This window comes from Babylonia areolata, chromosome 22 (genome assembly GCF_041734735.1).
Source record: "Babylonia areolata isolate BAREFJ2019XMU chromosome 22, ASM4173473v1, whole genome shotgun sequence".
NCBI classification, from domain to species: Eukaryota; Metazoa; Mollusca; class Gastropoda; order Neogastropoda; family Buccinidae; genus Babylonia; species Babylonia areolata.
Genome location: NC_134897.1, coordinates 34,294,537 through 34,322,334, shown reverse-complemented (window position 1 = coordinate 34,322,334; position 27,798 = coordinate 34,294,537). Strand labels below are relative to the sequence as shown.

The following is a 27,798-nucleotide window of genomic DNA, read 5'->3' as shown; positions in this document are numbered from 1 at the left end:
CTTTTCTCTCTCGATTTCATTTGCACGCACACACAGTTCAAACTTTCACTTTTTATTTTCTTAAACAATTATCTGCTTAAATTTTCTTTTTCTCACATCACCATTAAAATGTATGACTGTTCAATCCAGCTTACTCCAGTTTCCAGTCTATTCAGTGCTCTTGTGAAATAAGGCACATGACCTTACAGAATTCTTTACTGCCTGGGAGCTGAAGGTGTCCTAACAGAATATTTACAGACCATGCAAAATATGACAGCCTGGAGCACAACTAATCAAAATACATCCTTTTTCCTCGACACTGACAGATAATAAACCCATCTTTAACACGCATATTTGATCTTTTGCTTGCGCATACACATGAAGGGGGTTCAGGCACAGGTTTGCACATATGTTGACCTGGGAGAATGGAAAAATCTCCACCCTTTACCCACCAGGTGTCGTCACTGAGATTCGAACCCAGGACCACCCTCAGATTGGAAGTCCAACGCTGTAACCACTCGGCTATTGCCCCTGTCAAGCCCACCACACAAAGTGTTTTATGATTGGGAATCTGACTAATGCAGCAGGACGGGTCAGCAAGTCTGTACTGTGACTGGTCCCTAGGGCCGGCAGCCCTGCTCCAGGACTGTGCCACTAATGGTCCACATTAGAGGCCAGAACCCTGCTGCTGTTCTCTGCTGTCAGCCTGGATCTCTGTCCAAAGAGAAAACAAAATAAAGTTAGCAATTCAAAAATTGGATTTCCACTCATTGTTTCACTAATATGATTACCGTGTCAAAGCTGCTGCGAACTGTAGCCTACCAGCTTAACCAAACTGGGGCTTAAGCTGTTAAAAAAAAAATGTCCCAGGCCTAGTTCTGGCTCAACTGATCAATGCCTTTACCTCCCAAACATGTCACTTCCACCTTTACATAACTTAATTCTACTGCCGATGTCATAAACAGGGATTATACTGTCATAAATTGTACCACTGAATCACGACTGGAAATAGTAAACAGACAATTTCAGAACTGATGGAATTTCCATGTGTCTGTGGGCGGAAATTCTCCACTGAGCGTAGCATGAAGATCCACAGGACCAAAAAGGCTTGTATGAAGAATCTGACGAATGCTCAGCAGCGCACTGCACCAGCAGATAAGATGTCGGAAAACCAAGGCCAGAATTCAAACCATAGTGCCAAGGACATCCACGCTGATAATTCAGACTAATCATTTGTACAAGATCTTGAAGCCAAATGCCAGAAACTAAACTTGCCACCTGCAAGTGCAAAAACGGAATGGGAAGAGTTGGACCAGAAAATAGTTCGAAAACTTGATGCACTGACAGGAAAGCAAGTTAGCTGCCTATGGAGATATCGTGTACACAACGTGTCGGGAAACCTATGGAGTGAAAGAACCAAAGACAAGAACACCTCAAAAACCCAGGTGACAACGAGAAATGGACAACATCCGAAATGCAAAAAAGTCTCAAGAAAACGATGAAAACATCTTCAGAATTTGAGAAGCAGGGCCTACAAAAACTTTGGAAAGACCTGAAAGTAAAGCACAGTGCCTTCAGTAAAGCAGAATCAGCAAGGAGGAAAAGGAGCAAAAAGAAGAAGACACTAGACTGCTTCTTTCGAGACTCCTTTCAGTTCACCAGGAAACTGTTTGAGCAGCCCAAATCAGGGGCACTCACAGTGGAGAAAGAAACACTTGGAACAGCACCTCAGGAAAACGTATTCTGATCCACAAAGCAAGAAACCACTAGATCTCAAGGAAACCAGGTAAGTTCAGCAATAAACCACCAACCCTTGTACAGAAAGTGGTCAAGAAAGCCTGGGCCAAATCATCAGGGCCAAACAGAATACTGTACCTGCTGTACAAGAAATGTCCCAAAGTCCTTGAGTGGTTCCACAGTGATAAGATCAGCATGGAGGAACCTGAAGATCAGCGACCAGTGGATGATAGCTGATGGCATGCACATCCCGAAAGAGCAGAATTGAAGTACCACTGGCCAGTTCAGACCAATATCACTCCTGAATGTCGAAGGGAAAATCATCTTCTCTGTCATGGCTGCAAGACTGACAAAATACCTCACAGAAAATGAGTACCTGAATGTGTCAGTCCAGAAAGGCGGCATCCCAGTTCCTGGCTGTGTAGAACATGCCACAATGATTTGGGATGCAATCCAAAGAGCAAAGGAAAGAAAAAGAACCTTGACGTGGTATGGCTGGATCTGGCACATGGGTACGCGTCAGTTCCTCATGAGATGATCCAACTGGCTCTTAAGATGCACCATGTCCCAACGAACATCAGGGATATGCTGAAGAAGTACTTCCATGGCTTCCCAATGCAGTTCACCACCAAGGAATACACAACAGACTGGATCAATCTGGAAGTGGGCATAACCATGGGCTGTGCAATTTCTCCAATCCTGTTCGTGCTGGTGATGGAAGTGATCTTGAAGGCCTCAATAAAGGGAACGGATCAAGCCAACCTCAGTAACGGATTCCAGATACCTCATTTGAAAGCCTTCATGGGTGACAAAACAGTCCTTTCAACAAGAGGATGACACCTGTGAAATATTGAAGCGGCTGAACGAGGTAGTTGCCTCAGCCAGGATGAACTTCAAACCAAAGAAATCACACAGCCTCTCACTGCGTAAAGGAAAGGTAGCTGAAACGTTCACATTCACTGTAACCAACCAAGCCATTCCAACTGTGTCGGATGAACCAGTCAAGAGCCTTGGAAGATGGTATGAGGAGTCCCTGAAACACACAAAAAGAGGGAAGGAAACCAAGCGGACAGCAGAAAAAGGCCTGCATGTCATAGACCAGTGTCTATGCCTTCCTGGCAAATACAAAGTGTGGTGCCTACAGTCCATGCTGATACCAAAGCTTCTGTGGCCTCTCCTGATATGTGATACAGCTGTAGCACAGTTGAGTCGATTGAGGCAAAGATCAAGAAGTACACACGCAAATGGCTTGATGTCCCACCTGGTCTCACAGACATGGCACTCTACTGTCGCCAAGCAAAGCTGAGGATACCTCTGAAGTCCCTTCTCGAAGAATACAAGGTAGGAAAGGCAAGACTTCTTAGCATGCTCGAAGACTCGGGTGACAGTATTGAGATCCAACCAACCCAAGCTGAAGACTGGCAGAAAATGGAAAGTCAGGGAGGCAGTCAGTGTAGCGAAAGAAAGCCTTAAGACGAAGGAAATAATAGGTCACACCCAAACCAACAGACAGGGCCTGGGATCGACAAAGATGAAATGGTGGTCCAAGGCAAAGGGGAAAGACCTGATCATACAGGAGATCAAGAAGGAAGAGGATGACAAAAGAGTCCAGAAGCCAGTTCAGCAAGGCCAGCATGGGCAGTGGACAACATGGGAAAATGCACTCCAAATGAGCCTCAGCTGGAGCAACATGTAGAACATGGCCCCTCTGAGGATCAGCTTCATCCTTAGATCTGTGTACGACCTCCTTCCCTTGAATACAAACTTGGTGAAATGGGGGAAAGCAGATGACCCTGCATGCCCACTCTACCATGGCAAACAAACAGTGGAACATGTCCTCAGCTCATGCAAAGTGGCGTTGAGCCAAGGACGGTACACATGGAGGCACAACCAAGTGCTTAAAGAAACTGCACACGTGGTGAGCACTGTCCAAGGAGCACCAACCCCACCAGAAGTTCCAGTTGAGTTCCGCTCAGCAAAAGGCAATAAAGTCTGGCCAGGAACAGCATCCAAAGTTTCCAAAGCATGGGAACGTGGGCTGCTTGATGGTGCCGAAGACTGGGAATGCACAGCTGACCTACTAGAGGGGAAGAAACACCCGGAACATCATCAGCAAGAGATCTGACAGTACTCCACTCCAAGGCAACAAAACAAGTGATTCTGACTGAGCTCACTGTGCCATACGAAAGCAGAATGGAGGAAGCCCATATCTACAAGACCGAGAAGTATGCTAGCCTAGCCAGCAACCTGAGAGAAAGAAAATTTTCCATCTAAAATTACGTTTAAATAACATACTTACCATAACCCAACTAGTGCAGACTCCAGCAGGGCCGGCAGGAATGTCAGACCCCTGCCGGAGTCTGCACTAGTTGGGTCACGGTTAAGTATGTGTAATTAAATCTGGCTTCCAAGCCAAAGTCCTTGCCATAGAGATTGGTGCAACAGGGCTTGTGGGCGCATCTGCCCACAGCCTCATGAAACAGCTGTCGATTTCTGGCAGAGAGAGGACATGGGCTCTCAAGGCAATGGCAGAAACAGCAGAAGAGAGTTCCAGCTGGATCTGGTCGAGGAGGAATGAAAGTAAACTTCAGAAGGATTAAATTTCCCTACTCGAACTAGGCGTACGATGGCTCAGTGGTTAAAACATCTGCCGGAAAGGTGACTTAGTCCTGAAGTGGCGACCACCCTGGAGGCGCGGGTTCAAACCTGCTGAGGACCAGGAAAACAGTAAAAAAAGGAAAGGCGGCAATACAAGGGCATCCAGGACGCATGACCTAGGTGCAGCCCAGCCCCCTTAGAGTGTAAAGAGTTCAGGGCCGAAACATTTGACTGAGGGGGGCTTCTCTGAAGGCCTTGTACTGTCCAGCTCTCCCTAGAGTTTCTTATCACCACCAAATAGTGAGGAGAGCATTTCCCTCTTGGTTCTAACGAAATGCCTGAATGGAAACGCCCTATTCAATCCCTGAACCACCCAGTATGGCCTGCTGAACACAGCGTTCATTTACCGTAACTTTTGCTTTTAGCAATCTCATAATGCACCTAGATCAGAAGTACATTTGTCACTTCCTTCCACTGCCACCACATTGAAGTTTGAAGGTTGAGAAGTTTCTGAGCTATGAATTTTTAAAGTTGATTTTTTTGGACAAAAATAGCTGAGAATGATTGATGAGACATGCCTTCAATCATAGGTAACTGTCATTATAAGGTATCTTTATTTGTAGCTAAGTATTTAGAGAATGCAAAAGTGAGTACACAAACACAACAGATCACTCAGTGAGACTGAGAGTCAGTTTTCATTGTATTTGATGCACACATAGCTTGAGGCTTTTTCCAGAAAACATTGGATTCTTCAAAAAAATCATTCTTCACAATTAAAGTGTTCCCAGTTAATTTGTATGAAAAACTGATGTTTTCTGCACATCCTGAGCTGACTTTTGCAACAAAATAATAAAGCCTTATTTTCTTTGATTTTTTTTGTTTTGTTTTTTGTTTTGTTTGGTATGTGCAAGTTCAATGAAGAGTTATTTCCCTTCACACAGGATTCTGAAGTTGCCTTGCCTTTTTGTCAGGGGGCAGAAGGTTAAGACGGTCAGCATTTGGATTGTCCCCAAAGGCTGCAGCACTGAGAGCCAATGCAATCTTGCCTCCTAATTTTAGTCATAATACTTCACAAAAGACTTAATGAATTCCTGTTGGGGAGGTTACCTACTTCCAGGAGGTTATCAGCCATAGCTACTTTCATTTCCTCCGCATAGGCGGATAGTAGTTTGCACAGGACAGGAATCTCAGACAAGATGGCGTGGAGAGCCTTGGCCAAAGGAATGATTAAGCGCTTATAGTTTTTAGAGGCGTTTGATTGGCTGAGAGCGGGTGGGCCCGTCTTTTCACTGTTAGCCGCGCGAAATTTGGCCAAGCAGAGCAAACCAATAGGCCTAGTTTGCATCAGTTTGACATGGTACAGTATATGACACCAAACCAATATTTAGATATATACACAAGACATAATATTAGACACTGTCCTGTTAAATTCACTTCATTTATATTGAAACATTTTCAAACAAAAAAAAAAAACCAAGTGATGCATCACTTACAGGAGGAAATCATGCTGTGCTTTGCTGGAACAAAGCCTGGGAATATCTTAGTACTACTGAACCACTCTTGACATTTAGGTTTTTGTTCGGGTTATTTTGGTTGTGTTTTACTTCTTTGCAACACAAGGGACAAATGCAACACACAGACAAACAAACAAAAAAACACCACATTCTTTTAAAGACATCTATCCACATCACCTACCATCACTTGCAGTGAGTCCAGCATCAGGGCTGAAGACAAGAGATATCCCTCGTGCCATTCAACTGTTAAGTGGCAGCAAGCCGAGTTCTGAAACACACCCACACAACTTGTTAGCACTTCTCTTCTTTAATGAAACACCCATCTATCTGTCTTTTAATGTTTTCTTTCTGCATGTTTGTGTGTAACAGCACAAGTAGCAATACCAAAAACATACAATTGTGCAAGAACCTAATATCACCTAACAAGAACAGACTGCATGAAATGACAAAGATTCAAGAATTTCGTATTTTCAATTCATAGTCACTGTTTAAATATTAACATATAGATGATTAAATCTCTGCTGAATTTAGGTACACCTTCTAAATAGTACTCTGTGGGGTGATTATATGGAAAACTCAAAGGAAGTCACTGGACTTCAAACGGGAAAGAACAGAGGGGAGAAAAAATTGGACAAAAGGAAGACACATAGGTATGGTGATAAAAATAAAAATAACATTCACAAGATATGTTCTTATCTATGATTTTTGAAATTTATAGACAAAATATGTAAATTCACATCCAGTTTTTAATTTCCAATGACTGTTCAACAACACTGCAAATTGTCCCCAAATAAAATTTCAAAATTTAACCATAACTTGCAAAATTGATAAGCCAAAGTAAATTTCAAGCATTAAACCCCCAACAGGAACAGGAATTAAAATGGCTGGTACTGAACAACATGTGGAAACAACACAACATGCTCCAAGAACAAAAGTCCTCCCCAAGACTGAACTTCGCACCAGATATATACAGCACAAACTCGATCCATGTTCCTCTCGCTACGACCAAAACCATTACCTTGGCATGCACTCAGTCCATTCCCAATCACAAACAACTTTTACTTGCTATTAACCAGCTTACTCTAAGTTTTCACCACAATGTCTAACAACTAATGCAAAAATTCCAAATACTATAGCCAGCAGCAAGTTAAACAAAAGGGTGAATCTGTAAAATTAAGCAGGAATGCAAATGTTCTTTTAAAGCCAACCCTGCTTTGCACACATACATGAATGAAGTATACCTGGTGTAAATGTCCATTAACTGTGAGATGGAATGGTGTCCCAGTGCAGAACTAATGGCTCAATCCTCGTAACCAACTCCACAGAGGAACGATACACATACTTACAACCGTGCCCTCAACTCACCACCGCAATACTGCTCACAGGACATTCATTGCTGTATCAACACTGGCTGACACAAATACTCTCTGCTGCCAACAAGGAATATGTCATTACACATCAACCTTCAAAACACGCACCAGTACTCATCAACACAACCCTGACACATTCAAACCATTCAACTGATCAAAAGCAAGATGGGTCAGTCAGAAACAATGAATCGCTAACAACAAGCTCTCACTTGCAACCATCAAAGAGTACATCAGCATGATAGGGAGAGAAGGTTGGAATCAGCAGACACACAAATCGACTGCCACAAGTAAACTTGACAAGGACAGGGCAACATGACACAAACCACTGGCTGACCGCTATACAGCTCTTCAGGACAGATGCAGGCAAACCCTCCCCTTCCAGAAACTGCTTAGATGAAAAAGTGAACCAACTCTCATCCCTGCTTGCAATTCCACTTTCAACATCAACTGCAGTAAACTTCAAAATTAAACATGGCACATTCTAAACTTTGCAAGGGTCACAGACCTGGATCTTTAAAAGAAAAAAAAAAAGGTTTACAGTGGTTTATTCAAGGACATTTTGTACCCTTCTGTCAAAACATTTATGAAGAAATAAACCTGTCGATAAAGAAACTGTAGATGCACAAATACTTTTTGAAATAAATTATTTTATTTCATGTTCCTTTACAAATATATGGTCCTATAGATGAACAATCACTTTCTCACATAAAATGTACCATTCATGTTCCTTTACATGCTTTTTTTTTTAATCATATTTTTACTGGTTTTTAATACAATTTTGCATTCTTCAATTGTTGCTATGTAAGATTCTGCTTTAAGGAAGTATTTATTGACACATTTTCTGAAATTGTAAAATGAGGATACACTTTTTTCCTGAAGGATGAAGGAAAGGGGGTGGGGAAAAGGGTGCACAACACAGAGGTGGGAAAATGTAGGGTTTAGGAGGTTGCAGATTAAGGTGGATATTGACCAATGCATTTGGGCTGCTTATGGAGCAAACTAGTCAATGTAATCTCAGTTCTGTGGCTGACTTTTCTTTATCTCACCCCCCTAGGAGTTATTTGTCCAGACGACTTCCACTTGTCCTCTACTAGTGAACAGACCAGCCCTCACATCTACACAGGACAAAACACACATAGATCAGACAGAAAGCAAGAGCACAAAAGACTGACCCCCAACCTGAAGAAAATACATGTGGCATTTGGTCACACAATCCGACAAATGAATGTTTGCCAGCCTGGGACCGGCATGAAGCACACACACTGGAAACAGGCCAGAAGACAGAAAGAAAACGCTTACCCACAACAAGCAGACAGGAGTGGTGTGCTTCAAAAGCACCCTTTGGACTGACTGGCACTCAACTAGCCTCCACTGCAGCCATTCCACTCTGCCTCTCCTCCCTCACTCCACTGCTAAAGGCAGCTCCGGATGTAGATAATCCATTCTGCCTCCATCTCCACCCAACTCCAACAAGTCATCTTCACTGCTGAGCCTCACCGTCGACATCAAACTCCACCCCACCACAAGGTGGAACAGTGCTGCTGACTGGACTGGATGCTTTCATCAAACACTGGTGAGTCACAGTAACTATACTCTGTCCTGTCAGTACAGGACAGAGCATGACACTGGTCCGTGCAAAACCTGAACAGCTCCAACTGGGTGGTGTTTCTCAAAAATCACCAGTGGCGATTCTCTGTCATACAACAGCTTGTGTAGTAATTCCATGCACTCCACAGTAACTGACAGCATGCAGGCTGTGTAAACTCCAAAACTCAGAGAGAATGTTATTAGCTGAAAACTCACAATTGCAACTTAATCTTTGTTGTAATTAACTTTCATTTTCAATATTCACTTTCTCCACAAAGATACTGTCAGTGCAGCTGATCATAACATCTTCCAATACTATCACTGCAAACTCCCAAGAGACAAAACTCTACACATTCAAAACACAAGGATTTTCACATTTTGTGGGGTTTTTGCCTCTCCAGAGTTAGTTATGAGGGCATGCTGTCAGTATAAAGACAAGAACATTCTGAAATTTACCCAAATCAACAGGAGAGGAAAACAAAAAATGTAAATGAGAAAAACTATTTCAAACACTCTCCTCTTCTTTTCTTTTCTATTTTTCTTTTAGCCCTGATCCTTGGACAGGGCAGACAAATGAGGCAGAATTTCTGTGAACGCCTACTTTCTTCCAAAACAGGGAAATATTGGTCAGCTCTTTAAGGATTCCCTCATCTTGTTTACAGGCTGCAACTCATCATTCATTTGTATCAATAAGTCGATTAACTGACCACACCAGCAGTTCTCATAGGTTTTTAACAAAACAAAACAGCAATATCTTCAATTTGCTGACAAAACTCACAAACACACTTTGTCAATCTGAATCTTAAAAAAACAAAAACAAACAAAAATGGTTAATTTGAAAATAAAGACCCGATTACATTTAAAAAAAAAAAAAAAAAAAAAAAAAGTAAGACAACACAAGTTTGTTAGCATGGTTGTTTCACTCTTACATGTATGCTTTGGTTTGGTTTGTGTGTGGCTTTGTTTTTTTCCCTATGTGTGTGAAGAAGAAAATAATCTTCAACAGCTAATACTGCAAAATTACTATCGTAATTTTTTGGCCTGCAAGGCGCTGCAGCGCATAAGGCACACCCCCTAAATTCAAAGAAAAAGTTATTTTGAATGTAAGGCACACACATCCAATAAGACACATCTGCCGTAAAGAGAAAGTCTTCCATCATGGCTCTGCTAACTGCGCATGTTGTTTTCAGAGTAGTGACGTCATCTTCAAAAAACTGGATCGGAATCAGACTTGTTTCTGTCTCCTTGTCGACTCTGCTCTGTCACTCTGCTCTGTTAGCTTCTGCCTTCTCTCTCTCTTTTTTATTTTCATAAATTTCACAGCCTTCAGTCAAATGAACACTGTTGTAAAGCCCCAGTTAATAAACCTGTTCAATCAGAATCCTGTCTGCTGGACCTGATTTTCAGTTATGTCCGTCGTTTAGCATGCGATCTGCTTTCAAGAAACGATCAGTTCACTTTCCATTTCTCTATCATTACGCCTTAAATTTATCCCAAACTCAGATACTGCACTTTTTTAATGGCTTATGGGCGTACTGCAATCGCATTCAGTTGAAATTTTGCGATTCAGTTTCAATTTTATTCAATGGTGAACATGAACCATTTCGAATTGAACTGTGGTCAGACCGAAATATTACGGTTCAGCGAGATCATGAACGATGTCATATATTGAGTTTATTGTGTCAGGTGGCCCTACATGATAGTCAGAATTTAGTTTTTAGAGACAGATAAGGTGCATACAGCTGATAAGTCGCAGTGGTCAGATCTTTGTAAAAAAATGAAGTAGCACCTCATAGGCCAAAAATTACAACAAAACAGCAACAGTAAATTTGCAGCATTAGCTGTTACTGTTGTAGAAAAAAACTAAAAATTACATCATATATTGTTACAAAAATTCTGGTGTTTTGTGTGTGTGTGTGTGTGTGTGTGTGTGTGTGTGTGTGTGTCTGTGTTCAATAAAAATGTAAGGCAACAACAATCATTTCATCCGATATGCAGATCTAAATGCCAATTAAATGTTTTCTTCTGTTCTTTTTTCTTGGAGAGGGGTGGGGGGGTACTTATAATATAGCAAATTAAGTACAAACATAATGTGGTATTTCAAGCTTCATATAATTTGAGAACCTTTCTTCAACAATAAAATTCAAAATGAATGATGAATGAAAACCAAGTATGTGAAGGCAATTTTGATCCTGTCATTTATTATTATAATTCTCTTGAAATATGAACCCATTTAAAACTTACTAAGGCTTTTATAAAAGCTAACACTGTTCAAAAGAAACCTGTTACTTTCTCGGTCCAGTCTTTTTTTATTTTTTGAATGACTTTTGATTGAAAATATAGACCTAAATATTGTCAATTAAGAACTGATTCAGTGTATGCAATACAAGGTTAATAAATTGTTTGAAGTGGGCTTTGGCAATCAGATTATGCAGGACAAAGAGGTATATAATGGACAGGTATCAAACCTTGTATCATAGATTGGTGTCAAATCAACTGTAATCAACAACAGCCAAGCCCATTCTTAATACCCACACTGATCCAGATTAAATTTAAATGACGCAAAAACACAAAAATGCACCTCCCTTGTTATGTAAAAAGGTGTTCTTTTCAAACAGAACAGAGAATGTCTTCATTATCAAGTGTACCAGGGTCAAAGGAATATTCTTCAAGACAGTAAATCTAAAGACCCAGCAAAAAATCTAGTTCAGGCATCAGGAACACAAGAAAAGTTCAATTAATCTGTACTTACTGCAGTGCAACAGGCCTGACAGGCCAACAAGAAGTGCTCTGCATGTTAACACCAGTATACTGAACATGGTCAACTTTCACAGAAAACTCCCCAAAACTTTTACCAAACTGCATGAACATTACGCAGTCCCACAGCTAGGTAATGCAAGCCTGCCAAAGAACACCACTCTTCTCCTGCCCCAAACAGACAACAATCCACGGCAAAGATGATTAAAAGACCTTTTATTTCTTCAAGAAATTCCAATACTCAACACAAAAATCAAGGAATCAGATTTCTCATGACAACTACCGGTGTTATATTCCCCAACAAGACTTTTGACATAAAAATTCACTGCCAACTGGCATTACTTTTAGATGTTCTAGAAATCAACAGGACATGAAATCAACACAAACTTGACACACTCAATGTGATGCTGGTAATGCGAAAACCACCCTAAACAATGTGACTAAAAGATGGCATGACTGTAAGTTGGTCAGAGAGAAACGGAAACCTCCAGAGTAAAACACACTCCACAGTCTGAAGATACGGCATGATTTAGCAGAGTCAGGAGGGATGGAACATCCAATGATAAAACACAAGAAGACGAATGAACTCAAGTCTTCCAACAAGATCTTCCCCGACGACAATACTTCCAGACCACTTCAAAGGTCAAAGACCACGCACATTCACCAGTTGATACGTACACCACATAAAGCCATTATCTGTGCCTCATCCATGGAGGGAGATGACCACTCAGTTGATTATCCTCGATACATCTGCACATCAATGGTGCGGCCTTCAAAACGGGTTCGGTCCATGCTGTCTTTGACTCGTCAAGGATCATTTTATTACCCGAGTACAGTCATTTCTACTTTTTTTTTCAATATGTAGTGCACATTTCCTACTCTTCTATCAAAACAAAATAAAATGTACACAGGAAATGGCATATTACAGAACAAAACTGGTCCTACATGCACCATGTACATACACACAACAAGTGAAGTGTCAAAAACATTTATCTCCTTCCCAATTTTACACCTGCTTCTCAATCAAAGACTTTCCATGTTTTAGATAAGTTTTCTGAACAAAACTTTTTAAAAAGGTTAAAGGTCCTGTACCCTTTGATGGCCATTGTGGCAGTGAATTCATATCCAGTGTCTATGGCTTGACATAAGGAGGTGGGCCCCAACCCTCTCCAGCCTCTGACCTAACCCAGGTACCCATTCACGACTGGCTGAGTCAGGACAATCAAGGACCCATGTACTGACATATCACTTTGATATCTTGTGGTATGACAGTATTTAGCCTCAGATATATTTTGGCTGAAGCTTAATTCAAAGTTCATTAAGTTTAACAGCAAACTGAAATTTCACAACCGCAAAAATTATATCAATGAAAATGTCCAGAATTCACCAAAAAAAAATGCTCATGGAACCTGTTACACATGTTAAACATTGTTAAATTCAAAATCATAGAAACCAACCAACTTTTTTTTTTTTTTCAAACTGACCCAATAATCCTGAAAATGGTTCATTCGATTTCAGGTAATAGGTTGAATAATAATCTAATGGGTTCTAAGCCATACTAAATTCTGCACTTAAACACCAATTCAATGTAAACAAATCTTAAGCTGTTAACAAAAAAGATCTGGCAGTCCATTCTTCCAAAACCCCCTTCCTTCAAGAAAGCCCAAATGAGAAAACCAGTGTTAAGGATACTGATTGCACGAATGGCATCATCTTCTGTGGAGAATCTAACCAGACCTTGGCCTGTAGAACGACCTTTCTCCATCTTGATCTCTGCATATTTCACTTCACCTGCAACACAGCATCTTTCCCCTTCAGTGTTTTACTATAATATCAGTGACCATGTGGCTCACACTGCTGGTGACTTCAATGTACAGAAACAGTAAAGGATGATTTCCCATGGCACAAATGTGACAACATTTACCACCTCTCCCCCAAAATAGTCCAGTTATGGACTTCATCTTCTGCTTCTTCCATGAAGCAGACTGTCCAAGTCCAAGGACAGTGCTATATTAGGTCAATGGTCTTTGCATCCTGCATATGACCTCAAACCTTCACTGGCTCTTTCCCAAACATCACTCCTTTTCGGTTTTTTTATTTTCTATGTATCACTGCTTTCTATTTCAAATATACGATCTTTTATTTTTGTGTGCATGAACATCAACTGTAGATTCTTTTTTTAGAATTTTCAAACTAATCAACCAGCCAGAGTCTGCACCAGTGGGTCACAGTTAAGTATGTGTAATTAAACCAGGATTTAGCAGATTCTCTGCACATAACTTCTTCAACAACAAAAACCACCACCCCACCCCCACCCCCACCCCCAATTATGATATATATGAATACTTACCAATTTCTAAGAAACGTTCACGGAGGTCTTGCCAAGTGACAGAATACGGCAGCTGAAACCATAGGAAGGTTATCATTTCAGGCCATGACTCCTATCTCTCATCTCATCACAATCATCACCAATGGTCTTGCATTTAGTTGATTAACAGCCACAAAACTATGTTTGGCGATAGATGTCAATCAAAACAATAAACACAACCACCCACAGATACCATAAATAAATACACCTTCTGCACAAACAGGGAATAACATAGACCAAAAATTGTAACAAGATAATTATCTTTTTGTAATATTTTAAAACTAAAACATCTTGTTTCTCATTTCTGTTGCACATACAAATGGAAAATGAAAAAGCTAAATCAGGTATTACACAAATGAAACTAGATCCTCAAAACTCTACTGAAAGCATTCTTTCACTATCCAAAAGGTATTTTGATGGGGTTTTTTGGGGTTTTTTTTAAAGGGAACTATTGTAAATGCACAATTATTTAAGGATGGGATTAGGTGCTATATAAATACATTTATTATCATCCCGGTCACTGCCAGTGAATTTTGGAGGGAAAAAAAGGTTTTCTCCCCTAGCCAGGGAATTTTGAGGAATCAGGGGTAATGATTTTTTTTTTTTTCTATTATACTAGAGTACAAGATACAGAAGCGAAGTAAACTTTTTTTCTTTTTGTCACAGAAAATGAATATGGATTCTGAATCTGAGATTTTTTTCCAATTGTAGATAGCTATTCAGGCATTTGAAAGTGATTCTAATAATTCATGTGCACCAAAAAAGCCTAATCCCACATCCCTAGATTGACATCCGAAAAGAAAACAAAATACAACTGGAAATAGCATGCTTATAGTCAGATTATACCTGCAGAAGAAAAACAAAAAAAACTGGAAATAGCATGCTTATGATTAATCTGATTATACCTGTGGAAGAAAATAAAACAAGTTATATATTTATACAACAATCACAACGTTTGTAAACATGTAAGTGAATAACTGTCACAACAACGACAAACAAGGGTTCTGTCTAGATAAAAAAAAATTCATCATGTTCTCAGAAACTGAATGGTCAAGCTTTTTTTTTTGCTTTTTTTTTCAACACCAAACAGCATTCCCCGTTAAGAGGGGGAGCTCTCTGATGATACTTTCTCCATTCTGGTTGCAAACAAGCCAATATATTGTCTACTGTGAATCCCATTTGTCTGCTCTACAAAGGAATTGGTCGAGAAATCAGTGACAAAAAACATGAAAAAATAAAATCACAAGTTTCATGTCCATTGTTTGTCAACCAAGAAAATTGTTTATGACTGACTGTTGCCTAGTTCTTGCCAGATGAACACTTTGAAAGACAGTTCACTGAAGTCATGGACACGACACTTAGACACACCTTTTTTCTTGTCTCCAATCTATAGTCTTACACCACGCCACTCTCTCTCCTCCCACTCTTCTCAAATTACACCAAAGTACTCCATCCTTACTGTCAGTCATTGTCACCTGCTCAAAACTGATGTCTGACTAGACAGATGGACTGGACAAAGCGTTGAACATTGCTGTCAGTTCTTCGTCACTGTCATTGTCATCACCTTCGAGTTCGAGTTCAAACCAATAATCAGACAAGATGGATGCATATCTCATCATTTGCACAATTGTATAAATTCACTGCCTGGGACCACCTGAACAAAGTTTCTGAGTTTATTTTTGAATATTAAGTCATGTTTAATGTTTTGTGTTGAGTAACTGTCTACATTTGTTTTGTTGCAACTGATGTAATTTCTCTAAATGAGATAATAAAGTTCTTATCTTATCTTATGATGTGTGCTCATTTAATTTGTATGTTTATAATCCAGACACATCAAACTAACCTTCAGATTCTGTTTGTGTTCATGGAACAAAATTGATGACGGAAAAATCTGAATAAATACAGGACATCAGTGGACGTCTTATAGGCACTATGGCAACATTTTTTGTAAGATGTCAGCTAAAGTCTTATAAGCACTCAACAGGTAAAAGACAAAGACAAATATATATATATATATGTATAGAAAGCTACAAAGACTTTCTCAAACAATGCACTCCCCCCCCCCCCCACATTCACCCCCCCCCCCACCCCACCACCTCCATCCCCCAAAGTCAACCTGCTTTGTGCACAAAATAAAAACATTAACCAATTCCAAAGAGCAGAGGCAGAAGAACAACTCACATTTTTCACCTGGACGGTGCAGTTGTCAGGGCGTGTGAACCGCTGGCCCCGCTCTTCCCGTCGGCCCCCTCTGTCATTGGAGCCCCCATACCCTCCTCCACCACCACCCATCATTCCAGAGTCCATGCCCATCCCGTGGGCACCTTCCAGGCCCCCTAGCTTCCCCAGTCCTCCACCCAGACCTCCCAGGCCAGACCCTCCAAGGCCGGACCCCAGACCCCCTGAGCCTAGGCCTGATATGCCAGAAAGACCTGCAGCTACCCCCAAACCTCCGACCCCCAACCCAGAATCCATGCCTAGACCCAGGCCTGCCCCTGCACCCAGACCCCCTCCCAGGCCCACAGCACCAAGGCCGCCCCCTCCCAGTCCTCCTCCCATTCCCAGGCTGGAGCCTGCAGCTGCACACAGACCAGAAGCGTGGGATCACAAGTGTGTGTGTACTGTACCTTCCGTCAATGGCATTCCTGTTACAGTTCTACCAATATAACTGTCTGTCTCTCTCAGGCACACACACATGCATACCTACACAGTAGCTTTTTAATGTACTTTAAAATTGTTTAGATACGCCATTTGCATTTACTGCAATATTTAATCAAATATTTTTCTTTCTTTCTTTTTTTTAATTGAGCAACAGTACAAAATGTATCAGGAGATATACCAATATGACTAACATATCTAACTTTAACCAGACTAATATATCTAACTTTAACCAAATGTACATTGTTCATGCTTCATTTTCTGCCTACAAAATTCACATCCAGAAAAGATCATTTCATACATTTTAATGAACAGAACAGTAACTGCAAACTATATATGTTAATAAAAAAAAAAATGTTTTTAATCATTACTAAAACATCTATCAAGAATCCATGGCCTTTATTTTCAAGCGTCATGGTTTTTTAATGTATAGGACAGGAAAACTTTTTGAATACTCATCCTGTCAACCTTTGATTTTCTAGCAATTGTTATTGCCCAAAAGATGCCAAAGTTTTAAGCTCACCATGAGGACAAACAATGTGATATACATACACACAAACACACACACACACACAACCTAGACAATGAATACAAAACCCACTTATCTTGCATACGAATTAAACCCTTGGAAAGCATCAAGTAAAGAATTTTCTGGTTTTCGTTTCTGTTAATATGGCAAAGAAAAAAAACTACTCACAGTTCATCTGGTGCATGTTAGTCAGTGGAGATCCCCCAAGACCAAGACCCATTCCAATGGACTTCAGACCACCTGCAAGTCAACACTTAACACAATGCACAACAGGTCAACAGTAAAGAGCACACCCTCTGGTGATGAGACCACTTATTCAGGTACAAAAATAATTGTCAATTTGAAAACATTGAATACAAAATACATGACAGATTCATTCAGCCTTTGACATGGGACAAGCACACATTAGCTAAAGCCACAAACTTTGTTTACACACAAACACATGAATAAAAAAAAAAATCTCCACCAAGTCTGGCCATGGCAAGACAACTGACAAAATCACATAAGAACAGCAGCAAATGACCCCTCTTCTTTGACCCAAAGCAAAACAGACCAATAAAATCTGCTGTAAATGAAAGTGATCGGGATGGGAAAGACAAGATAAACTGATACTTTTCAGTGACTGACCCCAACTGCCAATTTGAATCAATCAACGACAAATATAGATATAAAAAAAAGAGTAAACAAGAGAGGCAAGGCCTTCAAGACTCACTTGTGATAAATTAAGTCCCCTAGCATTAATTACAGAGTAATTTCCCTTTTTTTACTACCTGCACCAAAATGTTTGCAAAATAAATAAAAATTCCATGCTTAGCAAAAGAAGTTCCTGTTTGAACAAAAAATGATAATAATGACTCCTCTTGTTGTTGTGTCAGAATAAGAGGTCAAAGTGCCAAGTTTAGAGAATACAAAAAATATAAATATAACAGTAAATGCAGTTTGCATATAATTAGGCTTCTTTTTTTTTTTTTTTTGTGCCCATCCCAGAGGTGCAATATGGTTTTAAACAAGATGACTGGAAAGAACTGAATTTTTCCTATTTTTATGCCAAATTTGGTGTCAACTGACAAAGTATTTGCAGAGAAAATGTCAATGTTAAAGTTTACCACGGACACACAGACACACGGACACACAGACACACACGGACACACACACACACACAGACAACCAAACACCGGATTAAAACATAGACTCACTTTGTTTACACAAGTGAGTCAAAGATTAAACAAAAGCCAAAAACACCAACTTACTGGGTAGTTTGTTGGGTGGCGTGATGTCCTCTGGTACTTTGTCCATGCGGACAATCATTCTGCGGTCATACAGGGTCTGATTGTTGAACATGGCTGAACAGTTAGGGAATAAACTCCATTTCCGAAGACACAATACTAGCATCCCTTCTCACCCACATCACCAATGCTTATATTGTTTCATACTGACATAGGGACCAAAGGAAAGTATTCAGTACAAAAAGCATTCAAACAGATTTTCAATCACAAAAATTCAAACTTTTTTTTTTAAACCTATCACCTCACCAAATGGCAAATATGTAAAGCTACTGCATAAGGAACCCATATGAAAGCATAGTTATTCTGAGATCCAACTTTTGTCCCTTGCATGATTCTTCAACTGCAAAACAGCTTCTGCAAAATCGCTGAAAAAGGAAATTCTTTCTGTCAGGAAAAGATATATCTGGCAGCACTTTCCTACACAGTCTTCATGTGAATTTGTCTGAGTGTGCATGCCACACAAAGTAAACAACACAGACACCCTACTGAAAACATCCAGGTGTTTACACACATCTAGACTTGTTAATAACTCTTCAAACATCACCTTCACAGGAAAACCACCACCCCACCCTCCCAATGACACACACAGTACATGGTGGGAGCAAGGATACAGATGGCCTGCACAGCCTCTAGGGGCTGTTCAAACTGCACAATGCCCATGCCCCGGGACTTGCCATTCTTATCCTCCTTGATCTCCGTCTTGGTCACATTGCCCGCCAGCCTGAACACCTCCCTAAGCTTGGAAGTGGTCACTTTGTAGTCCAACTAGCCACAACAAAAAGAATGTTTTGTCAATGACAAATCTGGGATTGCAACACCAACATCACCACCAAAACTCACCTTTTTGTCAGTGTCAGACAATTTTGTGAGATGACATGACAAAAGCAAAAATAATCACGATACTTTCATCACATCTACTGTGCATACTACCATTTGCTATGCTCATATAGTCAGTGACACTGTCATAGAGTGGGTGCTGATGGAGGTGGACGAGGAGGAGCAGTGTTTGCAGTGGCCAAAAGAGCCAGGCCTGCATGTCCTCCTAACAAGGGCGATCTTTCTTAGCCCGACCGACCAAACGAGCGATGTAGTCGTATGTCTTGTTTGAAAACATGACAATATGCAACGCAAGAACGTCAAAGAAAAGGACACAGTGAGAAAAATGCAAAAAAGACTTAGCTGCTTGGATGCACAAGGGATCGAAGATGGTTGCCAGAAGAAGAGAGTGTTTTACAGGCATACACAGGGGAGGTAATATACTTGGGGGGAAGGTAATAAGCTGTATCTACTTTCATTTTCTACCCTTCAGCAGGGTTGTAGATTGCACAGGACAGGGAATCAGACCCCTGCCAGAGTCTACACCAGTGCATCAGTGGGTCACTGTTTAGCATGTGTGATTAAACAGGATTTTTTAATTTTCGAAAGGATGGGTGGTTAAGCTGATGTTGGGGGCTGGTTGATGTGTGAGAGGACATGTGTGGGGGGTCTAAGCATGGTATACAGTGAGCTCTTTTAGAATTATGCGGAGACTGACGGTCCTATACTGTTGTGCATTTCCACACAGTCAATAAATGTTACATAATACTATTACCATCTAATGCCTGTAGCAAAATAAAAAGCCCTTGAAAGTTCACAGTACATCATGACACTATTACTAACACAAAGCAAACTTTCAAAAAAATCACTTATCTCACCATGACCAAACCCCTACAACTCCCAAATAACAAAAACACATTTCATAACCAGCACCACTACACTTTTCAGATATGAGATTAGCATGGGGCGGGAAAGGGGGGTGTGTACATGGCACCGAAACCACTCTCCTCCACATCCTGAATAACCTACTGCTAGCGTCCGACTCAGGACAAATCTCCCTTCTCACTCTTCTCAACTTGTCAGCCGCCTTTGACATAATAGACCATTCAATCCTTCTTTCCAGTTTTCATTTTACATTTGGTATCAACGGCACTGTTCTAAACTGGTTCAAATCTTATCTCACTGATCGATTCCAGTCTGTCATTGTTGATAATTTCCAGTCTGAACCCGTTAAAATTGAACATGGAGTCCCACAGGGATCTGTTTTAGGCCCAGCGCTCTTCACAGTGTACACTGCTCCTCTCGCTGAAATTATCAACTGCCATAATGTCAGTCATCATTCTTATGCTGATGACACTCAACTCCAGAAGAGTGATACACCCGAAAAACTGTCGTCGCTCTTGCAAGAAACATCCAACTGCTTCCTTGATATTCAAAACTGGATGACTCTAAATAAGTTACAATTGAACGCGGACAAAACTGAAGCAATGATCAAAGGAACTAACAAAAACTCTCTTCCATTACAACTGACACAATCAAACTTGGCAGTACATCCATCCCTCTTTCCAGTTCAGTCAGGAACCTCGGCGTTGTCCTTGACAACACAATGTCCATGCAAAAATTTATCAGTCAGACATGTCAATCCTGCTACTGTCAACTGCGGCGCATCAGTTCCATCCAGAAATATCTGTCCATTGACGCAACATCTAGACTTGTCATTTCTCTCATTCTCTCTCGCCTTGACTACTGTAACTCTCTATTGTCTGGTTTGCCTGCTTCATCCATTCAGTCCCTTCAGCGCATACAAAACTCTGCTGCCCGACTCATCCTCAGAAAGAAAATATCTAAGCACATCACTCCTCTTTTGCAACATCTCCACTGGCTCCCTGTCTCACACCAAATAAAGTACAAGATCAGCACTCTATGCTACAAATGTATTCACAAATCAGCCCCTTCCTATCTCTGTGGCTGCCTTCACCTCTATACTCCATCTCGCTCACTACGATCAGCTTCAGATCCACTCCATTTACGCATACCCAGATTCAAACTCTCGACTGTTGGCCGCCGTTCTTTCTCTGTCTCTGGACCTTGCAATTGGAATGAACTTCTTCTTTCGCTTCGTCAAGTCTGCACACTCAGCTCTTTCAAGTCTGGTCTTAAAACCCACCTCTTCCCAAAATAGCCTCCCTTCCCTGCCTCTTCCTTGTCTTTCAGTTTCTCCAGTTTTAGAGTTATGCATGCGTGAGAATAACTGGTGCGAAGGCGCTTAGATTTGTCTATGCACAAGATTCAGCGCTATATAAATACAATTATTATTATTATTATTAAATCTCTGAATTGGTTATAAAAAGAATACAGATACACAATGTCATAAAACCACAAACATACATTATCTAAAGGTCAGGAATTGTATAAAATAAGTCATCTAAACTAAGAGAGAGAGTGTGAGTTTTATCATCAATGCAACTCTGTGTGAGTCTGTGTGTATATATGTGTAATGGTATGTGTGATTGTGTGTGTATGTGTTAATGTGTTTGTGTGTGTGTGTTTTCAATATAATTCTGATAGTGCACACTCACTTGTGTATGTGTGAGACACAGAGAGAGTTCCATTCTTTGAACTCATGACTATGCAAACACGTGCACACACACACACACACACACACACAGAGGGTGGAAAGCTGGAGGAGCAACATCATGCAATACTGAAATGTATCCATGCGAAAACGAAGAGAACGGCAATTACGAAACATGTATCGACTTCCAAATAAGAGACAAGACTGCATGTGCATTTGAACAAAATATATCATATGTACATTTAAGTACAGATGAATCTTTGTGCACCAGCTTTTGATCCCAGATCTAGACAACTTATATCATCTTCAGTCATGAAGTGTACTGCTGCGTCATCGGCTGATGTAATTTCAGCACAAAATGCATTGACATCAAATGCTTCCAAGGTTTTTGTTTTGTGTGTGCGTATGTGTGTGTGTATAGAGTGTGTGTGTCTAGAGTGTGTGTGTGTGTGTGTGTGTGTGTGTGTGTGTGTGTGTGTGTGTGTGTGTGTGTGTGCATGTGCGTGCATGCATGCGTATGTGTGTGTTCCATTTTTCACATTTGTCTCAAAATATGCCATGGAGAAACAGCCTGTTATGACTGGCATTTTGACAACTGCAAACATGACTTCAATCAACCACCATAATTAGGAAATGTGTCTGCATATGGCACTCTGACAAGTCGCTCTCTTCTCAAAGTCTACTGCAGGCCTATAAACCGAAAATATGGACTGAAGAGCTTTTCCACTTTTTAGTTTATTTAATTCGCATCCATAATCAAATCCATGCACACAACGTTGAGAAAAGTATGGCCTTGAGTGGCATTTTCAAACAGGTTCTCTGAAGCACAGGCCTACATTTTGCCACATTTTGAATCAAGTAATAATCCAAACCATTTGGGAATACGGACTGACGCACAAGTCTGATCAACAGAAAACAAACCTATCACACATTTATGTATCCTTGATTTGCTCAACCAATATTTACATGAATCTCGGGATTGGCCCCTGGGACTCTCAGATTTACTGATTTCTGAAACTTTACAGAAAAATCTAATCTCTTTTTCACCAACTACCAACAACAACTACAAAATACTAGGTTTTTTAGTTTGTTATTGTAGTTTTTTTTAATATAAAGGAGAAAAAACAATAAGACTCACATTGGCAACAAACACCTGGGGAGAGATGGGTCCATCAATGCCCAGCTGAGCCAGCACTTCTGGGCTGATTCCTGGTGCTGCCATGTTGTTCATCATGCCTCCACCCATGCCCATCCCCAGTCCAACCCCTGCCCCAAGGCCCATGGCTCCTGGTCCCATTCCTCCCCGCATGTCGCCCATACCCCCTCCTCGCCCGTCCATTCCCCGCCCATCCATTCCACCCCCATCCCTGTTGTTCATGGACTGCTGGAACATGCGTCGGTCTTTCTCACGTTCCTGTGGACAGAAATAAAAAATGTTAGTGACTGCTGCTTCAAAATCCAGTATAAATAGTTTCCTTTTTTTTCCCTTTTTACCCCTAAATTGCCCAACATTTTAATAATTTTGTCATTCTTGTGTGCCAAGCAAAAAATATGCACTACTTCCTCAAATGATGTTTGCTCATACATTGTCACTTTATCCAGGCTTGCTACAGACGCAGACTGACCAGCATCAGGCACAAAACTTTCATCGCTGTCACTTTCACTCTTGTGTCACAAAGTGGTTTGTGACTTATCATAATCCAAATCTGCACATGAATCATCACTCTCACCACTACACATGCTTTCTTCCCCAATGTCCTTATCTTTCAGTATTTCCTAAGGCTGTTAACCTTCGAAAACATGAGCTGAGATCGATCGTTGCTAGACCATTTTAACCAACCGTGGATGCAAGTGACTTCAGAATTTCCTACTGCCTATGAGCCATACAGTGCAGACTGTTGAAGTCCAGGCGATATGAGCAATCTTCAAACATTCTAAAAGACAGAGAGAAACAAAGTAGGCTGCTTCCCTTTAAATATCGACCATGAAATGCTGATGAAAACTGGACACAAGAGATATGTCCTGTAGGAGTATAACATTAACAGTGCAACAAAAGGGACGCAAGTCTCATGTCCCAAGTCAGGCAATGGGTTAAGCATTTATAGATCAATATGATACCAAATTACCAAGAACATTAACCAATACTTCTTTTTAAAAAAATGTTTTAGGAAAAAAGTGTTGGACTTCATTATAGATTCAATTCCGCTATCAATTACATCTTAGCGCTAAAGAAAACAAATTGCAGTCATACTCGTACAAAGCATAACTAAAAAAAACTCACCTTCACAGTGTGTTAGAATTTAACAATATTCAGATCATATCATCTCTTAAAAAAACAGGCTAGCAAAGTCACAGTAACTTGTGTTCTGTACAAGACAGGTTAAACATTCAAAATGAAAGCAAGGCAGAGAACCCCGTTTCAAACAGGACAGAAATAATTTTGCATTACAGATTAGATAGTTGGGTTTTTTAGATTAGATAGTTGGGTTTTTTCCATGGAAAGCATGCAACTTTTCGGGTGATTTTTTTTTTTTTTTTTTTTTTTTAATGATACGCACACAATTTTTTAGCATAAACATTTTCTTACAGAAATTTTATATTTCAATATATAAAACTTTTCTTTTAAAGCACTCAATACGTAAACTGTGAAGCTGACACACATCTAACAAAAAAGCTTTAAAAGGTGTATAACTAAGCGCTGACCTCATGCACAACCAGGTAGCGGTCATGTATCTTGTACTGATGCATCGTTTCAATGGCTTTCCTGGCAGCATCCTTGTCTTTGAACTCCAGCACCCTGCTCAACAAAAACACATCTTTTCATTTTCTATCTACAGGTTTGCACTGATGCATGTGCACTAACATGTTCTCTCATTCACCAATTACACACAAATGACACATCTGTTCAATGCTCTCTTCACCTCCACACACATGCAAATGCACACACATACACAAATGCAAACACACACACTACTGTAAGTACACACTAATATTATAAAGTTTTCTGCCACAGTGCAAGCCTTGTCTTTAAACAGTTTTTAATCCCATCTCAGCAAAAAATGTGCACAACCATTTCAAGGCATTTGTCTACATTTCTCCAAAAACAGAAAATCACTCACACCAGTATTTCTCAAAAGATTTTATATCATATCTTCAAATTCTAATATAATTCTATACCATCCCTCCAGGCACCACAAGCCAGAAATAAATACTCACGCTATGCCTCTTGGCTTTCCATCATTTCCTTCAATCATTTCCACGTAGGCCACATCACCAACTGTTAAAGAATAAAAGGTATGTCACAAGATAGTCACCACCACCTCAACTTCAATATCACATCAGCACACAAATTACACAGCTGAAATTAAAAGCACTGAAAGAAGATGTGATTTTTATTTTTCTATCAAACCTTAGTCCATAATTTTTTTCTTCTTCTTTTAATAGAATTTTGAAACAAAACATACAGCCTTTTTTCTTATTTCTGTGTTCATTTCATACAAATCATAAGCTGCAGCCCATTATTACTAATATCTGTGAGAGGGCTATTATGTGTAACTGACCATTTTTAACCCCACCAGGTAAGCAGCCATTTTTAGTCCAACTCCAATTTCAACACTGTGCAAACTATGACTAGAATTGAATCTGGCACCCTCAAATTGAAAGTCTACTTGAATGCTTTGACCATTCAGCCATTATTAAGCCCATGAAACATTCAGTTGCAGTGCAAAAACTGTGCCAATTCTGTAAATCTGCACACAATCTCCAGAAGTACAGCATTTCCAATATCAATACCCACAATGCTTACTGTTATTAGTGTTAAACTACTAAGAGCTTTACTTAAGCTTGTCTTGCATGATCCAATTAATAGCACTTGATCGAACATCAAAATATCTCTGTGATGGAAAAACAGGAAGAACTATACCTTGACAGATCGCTTTTTGAATTTGTTATCCATTTCCACAAATGTTTCACAACTTCTCAGCTTTTTGTGAAATCAAACAAGCTCTGATGCCAGTTTTCTGTGTAGCCAACAATGATACAATCTTTGGCGGAAAACTACCAGACCCACTGATTGATTAACCCCTCCATTGCAAACCAAAAAAAAAAAAGGTAAAACATTAGTTTTGACTTGAATCTGTTGGAGGACATTATTCTGGTGCACTGAAATTGCTCACATCTTTCTTCAAATTGAAACAGAATGGGAAAATCCAGCAAAGAGGGACAGGTTGAAGGAGAGCTGCAAGATGGGGAAAATGAGACTGAGTGGGACACAAATATGATCCTGTAACAAGTCTCTTCTGAGATTTTAGGACTTTCAGTTTCAGAACAAAATTAAATCAACATAACAAAGGATCTTACCTTCTTTTCTGAATAAATCTTTAATGTCTTGCCATTTCAGCTCATATGGCATGTTTTTCACCACAACCCGTGTTGAGCTGACTGTCACGAAACGCTTCCTTGACCTGTCTCGGTCTCTTGAACGAGACCTTGACCTTGATCTACGTGGGGACGAACGTCTTCTTTCTCGTCTGGCACTGAAAAGAAATAAAAACTCCATTTCAGTACAACATCTGACCATATGATTGTGTTGAATTGTATTTGTAATTCTCCTTTTGTCAACAGATTTCTCTGTGTGAAATTCAGGCTGCTCTCCCCAAGGAGAGTGCATCACTACACTACAGCGCCACCCATTTTTTTTGTATAATTCTTCCTGAATGCAGTTTTGTTTTTCCTATCGAGTGATGTATCATGATGTATTCATGTAATCAATATTCATGATTAAATGTCAGTCCTAATCCAAAGATAAATTTAAAAAATCAAACACGATTTCATCATCTAAAAAAGTAAAATGAAGATCTTTACTTTAAAACTGCAAATGTATCTGAAAATTGCAAAAGATAATGAAATACGATGACCTTTTTAAAATGTGTTATGTAATATGATACAATTGTTATAAATCAATTTTATGTTGCTCACGAAACAAGAAAACAAAACAGCTTGTAAACAGTACAAACACCAGCAGCTACACTAGACTATTTTAAGCAGAAATTGATGACCTGACTGATCTGTCTATTGATAAAACGTCAAGATAAAAGGCTCTACAATATACCTCAGTTATAAAATAATACAGCATAATTAACAAGCAGGGCTTTCAAAAAAATTAATGTCTAAACATTTTCTTTTACTGTTAGTGTTATCTGCACATTTCTTCTCCTCCACTCTCTGTCACTCCTCTGTGTGAATGGCAGAGTGAATGTCCATGCCTTGTGAATACTATTCAGCCCGTCATGAGCAAAAAGAATGTGGATACTGCCCACGATTGAAAAAAAATTTTCTTCTTTTTTTTCTGATGCTGGATGAGGCCGTCTTGGATACTGTGGTGGTCCCTGTACTCACAACTCCTTCCTCCAGCTGATTCCACGGCCTCTTGTAACACTAAACTAACAGTGTTATCATTCAATGTAAACAAAGAATGTATCGTTCTACTGTCATACAATCCATGAGTAATTTTATACCTCGATTTTCGATCACCACGCAGTCTTCTATACTCAAAACTAGGAAACCGAAAATTTGCATTCAATTTTCATAGTCCATATCAGCAAAGCCAATAATTACATAGCGATGACAACTGCGACAACTACTCTCCTGCACATTGCAAAAACTGAAGATGACCATTAACTTGATTAAGTAAAAAAAAAAATTGGGGGGGAAACACCATTAGGTCCTTAGAAATTAGCGTAATGAGCAGACAGTTCACTGTGCACAATCAACACGCCATATTGACTCGGGTGAAACCGGTCGGTCTAAAAATGTGAATAAATAATACTAGCCTTCCTCTTCTTTCCTTGTCTCTGTCTTTGTTGTCACCATTCTGTTCAGATGATTGTTCTTGATCACCCAGGTCTTCAATTGGGTCTCCTTCCCCTTCTACGGGGATTGGAAGCTCTTCCGAACCCAAAAACTCGTCGATGTTCGCACTGTCTTCCATTTTGTCGACTTCCGTTACTCTCAGAGATTCTCGAA

General features: G+C 40.1%; 1 protein-coding gene across 2 annotated transcripts; it reads right to left on the bottom strand.

Moving 5' to 3' along the window:
- Positions 1 to 36: 36 nt before the first annotated feature.
- On the bottom strand, positions 37 to 27,798 carry LOC143297286 (myelin expression factor 2-like). Of its 2 annotated transcripts, XR_013057238.1 has the most exons (14): positions 27,606 to 27,798; positions 26,134 to 26,309; positions 24,991 to 25,051; positions 24,478 to 24,571; positions 22,913 to 23,188; positions 18,995 to 19,148; positions 18,348 to 18,440; positions 17,266 to 17,337; positions 16,092 to 16,489; positions 13,893 to 13,944; positions 13,235 to 13,333; positions 12,221 to 12,339; positions 6,010 to 6,096; positions 37 to 693 (listed from the first exon to the last, which is right to left on the bottom strand). XR_013057238.1 is itself a non-coding variant. In XM_076609556.1 (12 exons), the coding sequence occupies exons 1-12, from the start codon at positions 27,761 to 27,763 to the stop codon at positions 12,278 to 12,280; spliced, it is 1,695 nt and encodes a 564-aa protein (XP_076465671.1). In that variant the 5' UTR covers positions 27,764 to 27,798; the 3' UTR covers positions 11,742 to 12,277. The 2 variants fall into 2 exon arrangements, 1 of the variants encoding a protein (XP_076465671.1); XM_076609556.1 differs by lacking the exons at positions 37 to 693; positions 6,010 to 6,096 and having other exon boundaries at positions 11,742 to 12,339.

Bases quoted from the DNA above. Each gene is read 5' to 3' on its own strand.
- LOC143297286 (XM_076609556.1), bottom strand. From the start codon at position 27,763: ATGGAAGACAGTGCGAACATCGACGAGTTTTTGGGTTCGGAAGAGCTT. The intron at 18,441-18,994 runs GTATCCTTGCTC...CTAACTGTTCAG, and splicing joins AGAGGCTGTGCAGGCCATCT to CCATGTTCAACAATCAGACC. The intron at 17,338-18,347 runs GTAAGTTGGTGT...GTTGACTTGCAG, and splicing joins GCCACCCAACAAACTACCCA to GTGGTCTGAAGTCCATTGGA.